The sequence below is a fragment of the Salvelinus alpinus genome, chromosome 16 (genome assembly GCF_045679555.1).
Source record: "Salvelinus alpinus chromosome 16, SLU_Salpinus.1, whole genome shotgun sequence".
Taxonomy (NCBI): Eukaryota; Metazoa; Chordata; class Actinopteri; order Salmoniformes; family Salmonidae; genus Salvelinus; species Salvelinus alpinus.
The window spans coordinates 39,897,286-39,909,730 of NC_092101.1; the positions used below are offsets into that span (position 1 = coordinate 39,897,286).

Consider the following 12,445-nt stretch of genomic DNA (forward strand, 5'->3'; position numbering starts at 1 on the left):
GTGCGTGGAGGAGGAACAGGGCTCTGGAGATGCACTGGAAGCCTGGTGCGTGGTGTAGGCACTGGTGGTACTGAGCTGGGGTGGGAAGGTGGCGCCGGATATACCGGACCGTGAAGGAGGACACGTGCTCTTGAGCACCGAGCCTCCCCAACCTTACCAGGTTGAATGGTCCCCGTAGCCCTGCCAGTGCGGCGAGGTGGAATAGCCCGCACTGGGCTATGCAGGCGAACCGGGGACACCACCTGTAAGGCTGGTGCCATGTACACCGGCCCGAGAAGACGTACTGGAGGCCAGATACGTTGGGCCGGCTTCATGGCATCCGGCTCGATGCCCAACCTAGCCCTCCCAGTGCGGCAAGGTGGAATAGCCCGCACTGGGCTAAGCACGCGTACTGGGGACACCGTGCGCTTTACCGCATAACACGGTGTCTGACCAGTACGACGCCCTCTCACTCCACGGCAAGCCCGGGGAGTTTGCTCAGGTATCCAACCCGGCTTCGCCACACTCCCCTTTAGCCCCCCCCCAAGAAATTTTTGGGTGAGCCTCTCGGGCTTCCAGCCACTCTGCCTTGCCTTTGCCTCATAAAACCGCCTCTCCGCTTTCGCTGCCTCCAGCTCCGCTTTGGGACGGCGATATTCCCCTGGCTGAGTCCAGGGTCCTTTGCCGTCCAGGATCTCCTCCCAAGTCCATTCCTCTTCTCGCCATTGCTTTAGTTCCTTCCTTCCTTCCTCAATCCGCTTGGTCCTGTTGTGGTGGGTAGTTCTGTCACGATCGTGTGGAGGAGAGACGGACCAAAACGCAGCATGAGGAAAATAAGCCATCTTCTTTTAATTAAACGAACGAAGATGAACATGAAACGAAAACACTATTACAAACAAACAAAACAACAAATGATCGTGAAGCTAAATAACGCAAGTGCCCAGACAAGCAACAAACGTTAAACAAGACAACTACCCACAAAAGCCTACTGCCTATGGCTACCTTAAATATGGCTCCCAATCAGAGACAAATGAATGACAGCTGTCTCTGATTGAGACCCAATCTAGGCAGCCATAGACATAACTAGACAACCTAACAAACTCTATCCCATACACATACAACACCCATAGACTAACCAAAACACACACAACATACAATGCCCACCCCAACTCACGCCCTGACCAACTAAACAATAATCAAAATAACATAAAAATAGGTCAGGAACGTGACACACGCCTTGACCTTAGAGATCCTTTTAATTCTCTATTTGGTTAGGTCAGGGTGTGACTAGGGTGGGCAATCTATGTTTTCTATTTCTTTGTTGGCCGGGTATGATTCCCAATCAGAGGCAGCTGTCTATCGTTGTCTCTAATTGGGGATCATACTTAGGCAGCCTTTTTTCCACCTTAGTTTGTGGGATCTTGTTTTTCTACTGTTGCGTTCCAGCCCTACAGAACTGTGCATTTGTTTTGTATTTGTTGTTTTTTCGGGTGTCATCAATAAAAGAAAGATGTACGCCTACCACGCTGCACCTTGTTCCGTTCCTTCCATCAACAAACGTAACAATATGGTCTTTATGTGATGTTACAGGGACTGACTGCCTGGCGTCTATAGAATTAAAGTCTATGGTTGATCACATTACGTACTGTATATTATATACACAAAAAGAGACCCACACACAGGTGCTAGAAATATGTTGTGTGAATTTGTCCTCATAGTTTTCCTGCAGGATGGTTTAGTTTCAGGCAGCTACAGTATATGGGCTGTTAGTAACAAAGTGCAGGTATTTAAAGTCTAAAAGGTACAGGGTGTTGACTGGAGTTATTCCATTAATTAAGTGCCAGTCTAATGGGTTAAAATGAGAAACACATATACACACACACATATACACACACATACACACTACACACACACACACTACGTACAGGTGGACCTGGTTTCCCACGGAGTCCAGGAGGTCCAGACAAGCCAGCAGCACCCTGGGAGTACAAACAGAAAAACACTTGTTAATTCTCCTATTGTCTCCATCACTCATTATATCACTCTCTTTTGTGTGTGTGTGTGTGCGTGCGGGTGTATGTGTGTGTGTGGGTGGGTGGGTGGGTGTGTGTGTGTTGTACAATGCAACAGGGACCTGAGAGTGTTTAGTCTAACTGTCAGCTCTCTGACAAGCAGCACTGAGTTTTATCATCTCCATCTGTATGAGTATTTATCATCAACGTACAGTAGCTTCATATCCATATTGCATGTGCTAAACCCAACCCTAGCCTTCTATCGTTGCCTATACATCTGCTATGCATGTATGCTAAGAGTTGGCTACAGCACTGCATACAGTATGTGTTTGAAACTAGCATCACAGCCGTGTTGACTGAGTAAAGACCCCTATGATGCATCTGGAGAATGTCCTGCTCATGATAAAAACAAATCAATGAATTATTCAGACTGATGGGAAATGTGTTGCGCTCCTACCTTGTCACCTTGGTAACCCATCTCTCCCGGTTCACCCCTTAGTCCAGGTGTGCCCTGAATGTTACAGCGTCACACAGAGATATAATACAACCATCCTGCTTACATCAGAGTACAGCGTTAACAACACAACAATACAATCACACTGTTCAGGGGTTATGACCCATCCCATAGGAGATATATCACTCAATAGTCAAGCAGCATTCAAGACCAACAGTTTAATGGAGGAACTGTGTAATTGTTAGGAAAGTAAAACAAACTCAGACAGTTGTACTACAGAGCTGGAATGGGGAAACATTTAGCAAGGATTTACACAACACATTTCTATTTCTCATAGTAACAGCTACTGTACATAGACTACTGGCATGTACAGTAGCAGTCAAAAGTTTGGACACATCTACTCATTCAAGGGTTGTTCTTTATTTTACTATTTTCTAGAATAATAGTGAAGACATCAAAACTATGAAATAACACATATGTAATCACATAGCAACCAAAAAAGTGTTAAACAAATCAAAATATATTTTATATTTGAGATTCTTCAAAGTAGTCACCATTTGCCTTGATGACAGCTTTGCACACTCTTGGCATTCTCTCAACCAGTTTCACCTGGAATGATTTTCCAACAGTCTTGAAGGAGTTCCATATGCTAAGCACTTGTTTGCTGCTTTTCCTTCACTCTACGGTCCAATTCATCCCAAACCATCTCAATTGGGTTGAGGTCAGGTGATTGTGGAGGCCAGGTCATCTGATGCAGCACTCCATCACTCTCCTTATTGGTCAAATAGCCCTTACACAGCCTGGAGGTGGGTTGGGTCATTGTCCTGTTGAAACAAATGATTGTCCCACTAAGCGCAAACCAGATGGGATAGCGTATCATTGCAGAATGCTTTGGTAGTCATGCTGGTTAAGTGTGCCTTGAATTCTAAATAAATCACAGACAGTGTCACCAGCAAAGCACCCCCACACCATCACACCTCCTCCTCCATGCTTCACAGTGGGAATCACACATGCGGAGATCATCTGTTTACTTACTCTGCGTCTCACAAAGACATGGCAGTTGGAACCAAAAATCTCAAATTTGGACTCATCAGTACAAAGGACAGATTTCTACCAGTCTAATGTCCATTGCTCGTGTCTCTTGGCCCAAGCAAGTCTCTTCTTCTTATTGGTGTCCTTTAGTAGTAGTTTCTTTGCAGCAATTCGACCATGAAGGCCTGATTTGCGCAGTCTTCTCTGAACAGTTCATGTTGAGATGTGTCTGTTACTTAAACTCTGTGAAGCATTTATTTGGGCTGCAATTTCTGAGGCTGGTAATTCTAATAAACTTATCCTCTGCAGCACAGGTAACTCTGGGTCTTCCATTCATGTCCTCATAAGTGCCAGTTTCATCAAAGCGCTTGATGGTTTTTGCGACTACACTTGAAGAAACGTTCAACATTCTTGACATTTTCCGGATTGACTGACCTTCATGTCTTGAAGTAATGATGGACTGTCATTTCTCTTTGCTTATTTGAGCTGTTCTTGCCATAATATGGACTTGGTATTTTACTAATATCTTCTGTATACCACACCTACCTTGTCACAACACAACTGATTGGCTCAAACGCATTAAGAAAGAAATTACACAAATTACACAAATTCACTTTTAACAAGGCACACCTGTTGATTGGGTTTCTGTATAGCACTTTGTGACATCGGCTGATGTAAAAAGGGATTTATAAATACATTTGATTGATTGACTGTCATTAAGGCAAAGGCTGGCTACTTTGAAGAATCTCAAATCTCAAATATATTTAGATTTGTTCAACACTTTTTTGTTTACTACATGATTCCATATGTGTTATTTCATAGTTTTCATAGTAGGTGTGTCCAAACTTTTGACTGGTACTGTATGTGCATATCAAATCATCATTCCTCTGTTCAGCTACTCCCATCCTATCCCATCATCCTCCCCATGTACTGGACACACACCCCACTCATACACACATTGGGCTAGGACATTCCCAGATACACTACAATAATATAAATATTTAGATCACCTTATCACCTTTCAATCCAGGCAGCCCCGCTTTTCCCGCCAGGCCCTGTCAGAGAGAGAACAAGAGAGGAGGGACTCCTCAGTGGCAGCCATTTTGAAAAGAGGCCAGACAGAGGAAGATACAGAGGCCGATATAAGAAATGACTTACTAGAGAGGAGAGGATAAGAGGACAGAAGAGAAGAGGAGAGGAAAGAGGACAAGAGGATAGGAGCAGATAGGAGAGAGAAGGAGGGGAGAGGAGAGGTGCAAGGAGGAGAGGAAGAGAGGAGAGAAGGAGAGGAGATGAGATGAGAGGAGAGGAGAGGAGAGAAGGAGAGGAGAGGGGAGGAGAGGAGAGAAATAATAGGAGAGATGAGGAGAGTATAGGTGAGGAGGAAAGAAAAGGAGAGGAGAGAGAAGGAGAGGAGAGTACAGAGGAGGAGAGGATAGGAGAGGAGCGAGGAGAAGAGAAGAGGAGAGATGAGGAGAGTATAGGTGAGGATAGGAGAGGAGAGGGAAGGAGAGAGGAGGAGAGGAGTTGAGGAGAGGAGTTGAGGAGAGGAGTGAGGAGGAGAGGAAATGAGAGAGGAGGAGCGGATAGGAGATGATAGAAAAGGAGAGGATAGAGGAGGAGAGGAGAGGAGAGAGGAGGAGAGGAAAGGAGAGGAAGAGAGAGGAGAGGAAAGGAGAGGAAAGGAGGAAAGAGGGAAAGAGAAGGAGAGGGGATGAGGGGGGAGAGTTACCATAGTTCCCACTATGCCAGTCAGTCCTCGCTGTCCCTCAAGTCCTGGGTCTCCCTGTAGAGAGAAGGAGCAGTGGGGTAAGATACAATACACACAAACACACACACACACACACACACACACACACACACACACACACACACACACACACACACACACACACACACACACACACACACACACACACACACACACACACACACACACACACACACACACACACACGAAGTATACAGTATATACTGTATTATACATGCTCTGTGTTATGGGGACAGATTTTGAAGGATGTGTTTCACAGGATTATTTTGACACATGCATTTCTGTGAGCCAACACCTAGCTATGATGACTTCCAAGCTGTTCCTGTGCTAACACTAAAGCGTCCGTTTGGGGTTAGGCCATCCATGCGAGCGGACGCAGGACAGGACATCTAATCAGCTGCGACACGGAAATGGTAGGAGTGACCGGACACTGTGCTGCTGAACAAGGAGTCTTCTATTGCAGGCAGGCAGTGAAAGAGACACCTACTGTACTGTATGTTCTTTAGCACCGCACGGTTCATGATTAATTACTATTATAATTATGGTACTAATCATTGTAAGTACATTGACTTTGATAATTATGATGAGGAAGATCATGACGATGTTGTGTGCCCTCTCTCCCATTCGGCAGACTGATGTAGCAGGTTATCTGTGTAAGTGTAGCGTGGGACAGAGGGTCAGTTCTGTAAGTGGTTCCATGTGTTCCATGTGTACCGGTGTGGGTCTGTTTCCCATTACTGTGCTTTGAGGGGACTGTCACCAGCACCCCCTCATCAGAGCCAGCCTGTACACCTGAACAGAGACCTCCGCCTCCTGCTGCTTAACCTCTACAACAATTTCCGTCAGCCGCTGTCACGGAAACCATTAAGGGTTGTCCACATTGTAAAACATGAGGAGTACCTTGGTAAATCATGACTTGTATGAAGACTACGTAGAAGAGTTACTATAAGATCAGCTGAGGATCAATTAGGGAAAGCAGTTGTAAAACATGGACTTGTTTGTTAAATCATCTGTTGTATTTATGGAGACGACAGAATAACAGATAAGCGCAGCTGAGGATTCATAATTGAAAGCAGTTGTGCTTCTCCATTAAAGACATCTTTGTTCTACATGTTCTCCAGTTATTTCACCAGACATAGTGTAGGCTGTCAGTAGTTTGTTTGAAATAGCTATTTTTCCTTACAACTCATCTTATGGTCAGAGGCCACATGAGAAATAGTTCCCCAGTTAATGCATTCTCCCATCACAAGGATCATTAAACCATGACAATCAGTAAAAAATTATACACAATGGATGGCAGACCAAACCACACAAGACAACCAAGTCTGTCTGTCCAACACCAAGCAGACCTGATCCTCATGGCTGTTCTTTAGGATCATTCAGGCTCACTGCCACGACTTTGGTTATAAAGAAGCTCTCCAGAATTAGGTCACAATGCTTCAAGTAAAAATCTAGGAACAAATATGCAGCAACAAGAAGAGTTTTGGAACAGAGCACAGAACAGGAGGCGTGAGGAAAGAACGGAGGCTAGACAGGGTCTGGCCTGCATGTCTGTCTCCTGTCTGTCTTTCTCTCTGCCTCCTGCATAAGGTTGGGGTGAGGTTGAAGTGGGGGGTGGTGGTGAGGTTGGAGAGATGGATATCAATCACATGAGGAGATGCCACCAATTTGTTTGAAATGTGAATTTGAAAGACTTCCTCATGGCGCGGTGCCCAGACAGGGTATCCAAAGCATCATCAAAACATCTAATCTACATACAAATATGGGTTTAGCTTGATGTGTTTATAATACACTGTATGAGAGAAGTACTGTAGAGAGTAATCAACAGCATCAGACCCTACTACATCCCATCTTCCCTGAACTGCATCAAAATCAAACATACCAGAATGAATGAATGGGAAAATGAATGAATGTACACTACATTCAAAGTCAGTGGTAAGATCCTACTGTAGTCAACCTCTAGAACACTAAACACACATGTCATAAAGCTAAAAACGATGGATCTTGATCAAAACACAACAGATGAATTAAGACATGGTGTGTAATGTAATGTTGTGTGATACTCACCCTTAGGCCAGGAAAGCCCCCCATGCCAGCACCTCCAGCAAGCCCCTGTAAAAGAGCCCAGGAACATCATGAGTACAGGGTAGCAATGCACACACACGCACACACACACACACACACACACACCGCACACACACACACACACACACACACACACACACACACACACACACACACACACACACACACACACACACACACACACACACACGCACGCACGCACGCACGCACGCACGCACGCACGCACGCACACACACACACAGACACACAGGATAATAAAGCTTTTCTCCAAATGACTATATCATGCAGGCTGGCACACCCAGATACAGCTAATCATACTACACAACTCTCTTCTTCACTGCTTGTACGTCTACATTAAACAATGCTTTTACAGTGGTTTTACAGTGTATTTACAGTGCTTTTACAGTGCTTTTTAAATGAATAAAAAGGCTCAGAACAAACAGAAGAGAAGAAACAAAGTTGATCATCTGCAGCATACTTTTCCGGCTCAATAAAGATATCGCCTCTAACTGCTGTTTTGAATGAACTCTGCCCACTAATCTTAATGGATTACATATCATCTCAACACATTGAGCTCTAAGACATTACAGACCGCTGGGCATGGGCTGAGCTCATCCATCCAGAGGTATACAGTACATTTACACGCACACTAATAATTCGATACTACAGTTTTTCTCAATTGTTTACACACTAAAACTGGCCCATGAGGCACAATGACCCAAACCTGTATCTCATTTAGTAGAACCATCCACCAAATCTGCAATACTACTGGCACATGTTTTGTTTAACACTCAGATTGCAATTCTATAACAAATATCTGGGAAAATACAGCACACAATTATCTACCTTTGGTACAATCTTCACAACTAAGATATCTTGTGTGTAAATGAAAAACAACACTGTTCAACAAACTAAGCTCAATTACCAATTGATCACCTTCACATGTTCAAACACTAATTACGTACATGTTCACTTTGCAATCAGACCTTAGGTATGGATAAACAGGCCACAGGTGAGAACTCCTGTGTTTGGAGAACAACGGAAGCAAACTTGGTAGAGGTAGAGGTATAGGTGGAGGTGGCGGTAGAGGTGGAGGTAGAGGTATAGGTGGAGGTGGCGGTAGAGGTGGAGGTGGAGGTAGAGGTATAGGTGGAGGTGGCGGTAGAGGTGGAGGTGGAGGTAGAGGTATAGGTGGAGGTATAGGGGGATGTGGAGGTAGAGATGGAGGTAGAGGTGGAGGTGGAGGTATAGGTGGGGTAGAGGTGGAGGTATAGGTAGAGGTGGGGGTAGAGGTAGAGATGGAGGTATAGGTGGAGGTGGGGGTAGAGGTAGAGGTAGAGGTATAGGTAGAGGTAGAGGTAGAGATGGAGGTATAGGTGGAGGTGGGGGTAGAGGTAGAGGTATAGGTAGAGGTAGAGGTAGAGATGGAGGTATAGGTGGAGGTGGGGGTAGAGGTAGAGGTGGAGGTATAGGTAGAGGTGGAGGTATAGGTAGAGGTAGAGGTGGAGGTGGAAGTGGAGGTATAGGTAGAGGTGGAGGTATAGGTAGAGGTAGAGGTGGAGGTGGAGGTGGAGGTATAGGTAGAGGTGGAGGTATAGGCAGAGGTAGAGGTGGAGGTGGAGGTATAGGTAGAGGTGGAGGTGGAGGTATAGGTAGAGGTGGAGGTATAGGCAGAGGTAGAGGTGGAGGTAGAGGTGGAGGTGGAGGTAGAGGTGGAGGTGGAGGTAGAGGTATAGGTGGAGGTGGCGGTAGAGGTGGAGGTGGAGGTAGAGGTATAGGTGGAGGTGGCGGTAGAGGTGGAGGTGGAGGTAGAGGTATAGGTGGAGGTGGCGGTAGAGGTGGAGGTGGAGGTAGAGGTAGAGGTGGAGGTATAGGGGGATGTGGAGGTAGAGATGGAGGTAGAGGTGGAGGTGGAGGTATAGGTGGGGTAGAGGTGGAGGTATAGGTAGAGGTGGGGGTAGAGGTAGAGATGGAGGTATAGGTGGAGGTGGGGGTAGAGGTAGAGGTATAGGTAGAGGTAGAGGTAGAGATGGAGGTATAGGTGGAGGTGGGGGTAGAGGTAGAGGTATAGGTAGAGGTAGAGGTAGAGATGGAGGTATAGGTGGAGGTGGGGGTAGAGGTAGAGGTGGAGGTATAGGTAGAGGTGGAGGTATAGGTAGAGGTAGAGGTGGAGGTGGAGGTGGAAGTGGAGGTATAGGTAGAGGTGGAGGTATAGGTAGAGGTAGAGGTGGAGGTGGAGGTGGAGGTGGAGGTATAGGTAGAGGTGGAGGTATAGGCAGAGGTAGAGGTGGAGGTGGAGGTATAGGTAGAGGTGGAGGTGGAGGTATAGGTAGAGGTGGAATAATAGGCAGAGGTAGAGGTGGAGGTAGAGGTGGAGGTATAGGTAGAGGTGGAGGTATAGGTAGAGGTGGAGGTATAGGTGGAGGTGGAGGTAGAGGTGGAGGTGGAGGTAGAGGTGGAGGTGGATGTGGGGGTAGAGGTGGAGGTAGAGGTGGAGGTAGAGGTGGAGGTATAGATGGAGGTAGAGGTGGAGGTATAAGTAGAGGTGGAGGTAGAGGTGGAGGTATAGGTGGAGGTAGAGGTGCAGGTGGAGGTGGAGGTAGAGGTGGAGGTGGGGTAGAGATACAGGTGGAGGTGGGGGTAGAGGTGGGGGTAGAGGTGGAGGTAGAGGTGGAGGTGGAGGTAGAGGTGGAGGTGGGGGTGGAGGTAAAGGTAGAGGTGGAGGTGGAGATAGAGGTGGAGGTGGAGGTAGAGGTGTAGGTATAGATGGAGGTGGAGGTATAGGTGGAGGTGGGGGTAGAGGTGGAGGTGGAGGTGGGGGTAGAGGTAAAGGTAGAGGTGGAGGTATACGTAGAGGTGGAGGTAGAGGTATAGGTGGAGGTAGAGGTGCAGGTGGAGGTAGAGGTGGAGGTGGGGTAGAGATACAGGTGGAGGTTGGGGTAGAGGTGGAGGTAGAGGTGGAGGTGGAGGTAGAGGTGGGGGTGGGGGTAGAGGTAAAGGTAGAGGTAGAGGTGGAGGTATAGGTGGAGGTAGAGGTGGAGGTGGAGGTAGAGGTGGAGGTATAGATGGAGGTAGAGGTGGAGGTATAGGTGGAGGTGGGGGTAGAGGTGGAGGTATAGGTAGATGTGGAGGTAGAGGTGGAGGTATAGGTGGAGGTAGAGGTGGAGGTGGAGGTGAAGGTAGAGGTGGAGGTGGGGTAGAGATACAGGTGGAGGTGGGGGTAGAGGTAGAGGTATAGGTAGAAGTGGGGGTGGCGATAGAGGTAGAGGTGGAGGTAGAGGTGGGGGTAGAGGTAGAGATGGAGGTAGAGGTGGGGGTAGAGGTAGAGGTGGAGGTGGAGGTGGGGATAGAGATGAGGTAGAGGTATAGATGGAGGTGGAGGTAGAGATGGAGGTAGAGGTATAGGTGGAGGTAGAGGTGGGGGTAGAGGTAGAGGTAGAGGTAGAGATGGAGGTATAGGTAGAGGTGGTGGTAGAGGTAGAGGTAGAGGTATAGGTAGAGGTGGGGGTAGAGGTAGAGGTGGAGGTAGAGGTGGAGGTAGAGGTTGGGGTAGAGGTAGAGGTAGAGGTGGAGATGGATGTAGAGATGAGGTAGAGGTAGAGGTGGAGATGGATGTAGGGTTGAGGTAGAGGTTGAGGTGGAGGTGGAGGTGGAGGTAGAGATGGAGGTAGAGGTGGAGGTGGAGGTGGAGTTGGAGATGGGGGTAGAGGTAGAGTTATAGGTAGAGGTTGTGGTAGAGGTAGAGGTGGAGGTATAGTTAGAGGTGGTGGTAGAGGTGGAGGTATAGGTGGAGGTAGAGATGGGGGTAGAGGTGGAGGTGGAGGTGGGGGTAGAGGTCGAGGTGGAGGTGGGGGTAGAGGTGGAGGAGGAGTGGAGTTAGAGAGGGAGGTAGAGGGGGAGGTAGAGGTGGGGGTAGAGGTGGAGGTGGAGGTAGAGTGGGAGATGGGGGTAGAGATGGATGTGGAGGTAGGGGTAGGTAGAGGTGGAGGTGGGGGTAAAGGTGGAGGTGGTGGTAGAGGTGGTGGAGGTGGAGGTGGTGGTAGAGGTGGAGGTAGAGGTGGAGGTGGAGGTGGTGGTAGAGGTGGTGGAGGTGGTGGAGGTGGAGGAGGAGGTGGTGGTAGAGGTGGAGGTGGAGGTGGTGGTAGAGGTAAAGGCGGAGGTGGAGGTGGGGGTAAAGGTGGAGGTGGTGGTAGAGGTGGTAGAGGTGGAGGTGGTGGAGGTGGTGGTGGTGGTAGAGGTGGAGGTGGTGGTAGAGGTGGTGGAGGTGATGGAGGTGGTGGTAGAGGTGGAGGTGGTGGTAGAGGTGGAGGTGGAGGTGGTGTTAGAGGTGGTAGAGGTGGAGGAGGAGGTGGTGGAGGTAGAGGTGGTGGTAGAGGTGGTGGTAGAGGTGGTAGAGGTGGAGGAGGAGGTGGTGGTAGAGGTGGTAGAGGTGGAGGTGGAGGTAGAGGTGGTGGTAGAGGTGGTAGAGGTGGTGGTAGAGGTGGTGGTAGAGGTGGAGGTGGAGGTGGAGGTGGTGGTAGAGGTGGAGGTGGAGGTGGTGGTAGAGGTGGAGGTGGTGGTAGAGGTGGAGGTGGAGGAGGAGGTGGTGGTAGAGGTGGAGGTGGAGGTGGTGGTAGAGGTGGTGGAGGAAGACCAAGAACAAGGAGAGTAATCTCTGATGATATTCGGGCGACTGTGAAAATATCACCTGTGATGATGAAAATCTGTGGCCAGACCAAAACAACAGACATGACTGATTTTGTTTTCTCAATGGAGTGTTTGTTTCTTGATTTATGATTTAGATTTGACAGTTTCTTTATCTATACAATTGATCTAACATACAGTACAGTAGTACAAATAGGAATATTTTTCTTCCTTTACATTGGCAAAATATATTTACTGTATGTTTGCTTATTGTTTGATGTATTGAGTCATGTTGAAATATAAAACATAAAAATGTTTTGCATTTGTGTTCATTTCTTGTTTGAGTACACACAAACAATATACAGTATAACAACATCTTAACTGTACACTGAAATAGGTTCTGATAGTAGTGTTTTGAATACGTCACATTAGTGTTATCTCGGTTGTCACTTTAATTTTCTATTTTATTTCACCTTTATTTAACCAGGT

General features: G+C 47.4%; 1 protein-coding gene across 2 annotated transcripts in view; it reads right to left on the reverse strand.

Moving 5' to 3' along the window:
* The window catches only part of LOC139541501 (collagen alpha-1(XXIV) chain-like), a 316,499-nt gene that overhangs the window by 232,148 nt on the left and 71,906 nt on the right, over positions 1–12,445 (reverse strand). For both annotated transcript variants that reach the window (XM_071346202.1, XM_071346201.1), the window contains exons 14-18: positions 7,316–7,360; positions 5,210–5,263; positions 4,488–4,532; positions 2,449–2,502; positions 1,905–1,958 (exon numbers count right to left, since the gene is read on the reverse strand). In XM_071346202.1, the coding sequence (XP_071202303.1) occupies positions 1,905–1,958; positions 2,449–2,502; positions 4,488–4,532; positions 5,210–5,263; positions 7,316–7,360 (252 nt within the window). The remainder of the gene's footprint in view (positions 1–1,904; positions 1,959–2,448; positions 2,503–4,487; positions 4,533–5,209; positions 5,264–7,315; positions 7,361–12,445) is intronic.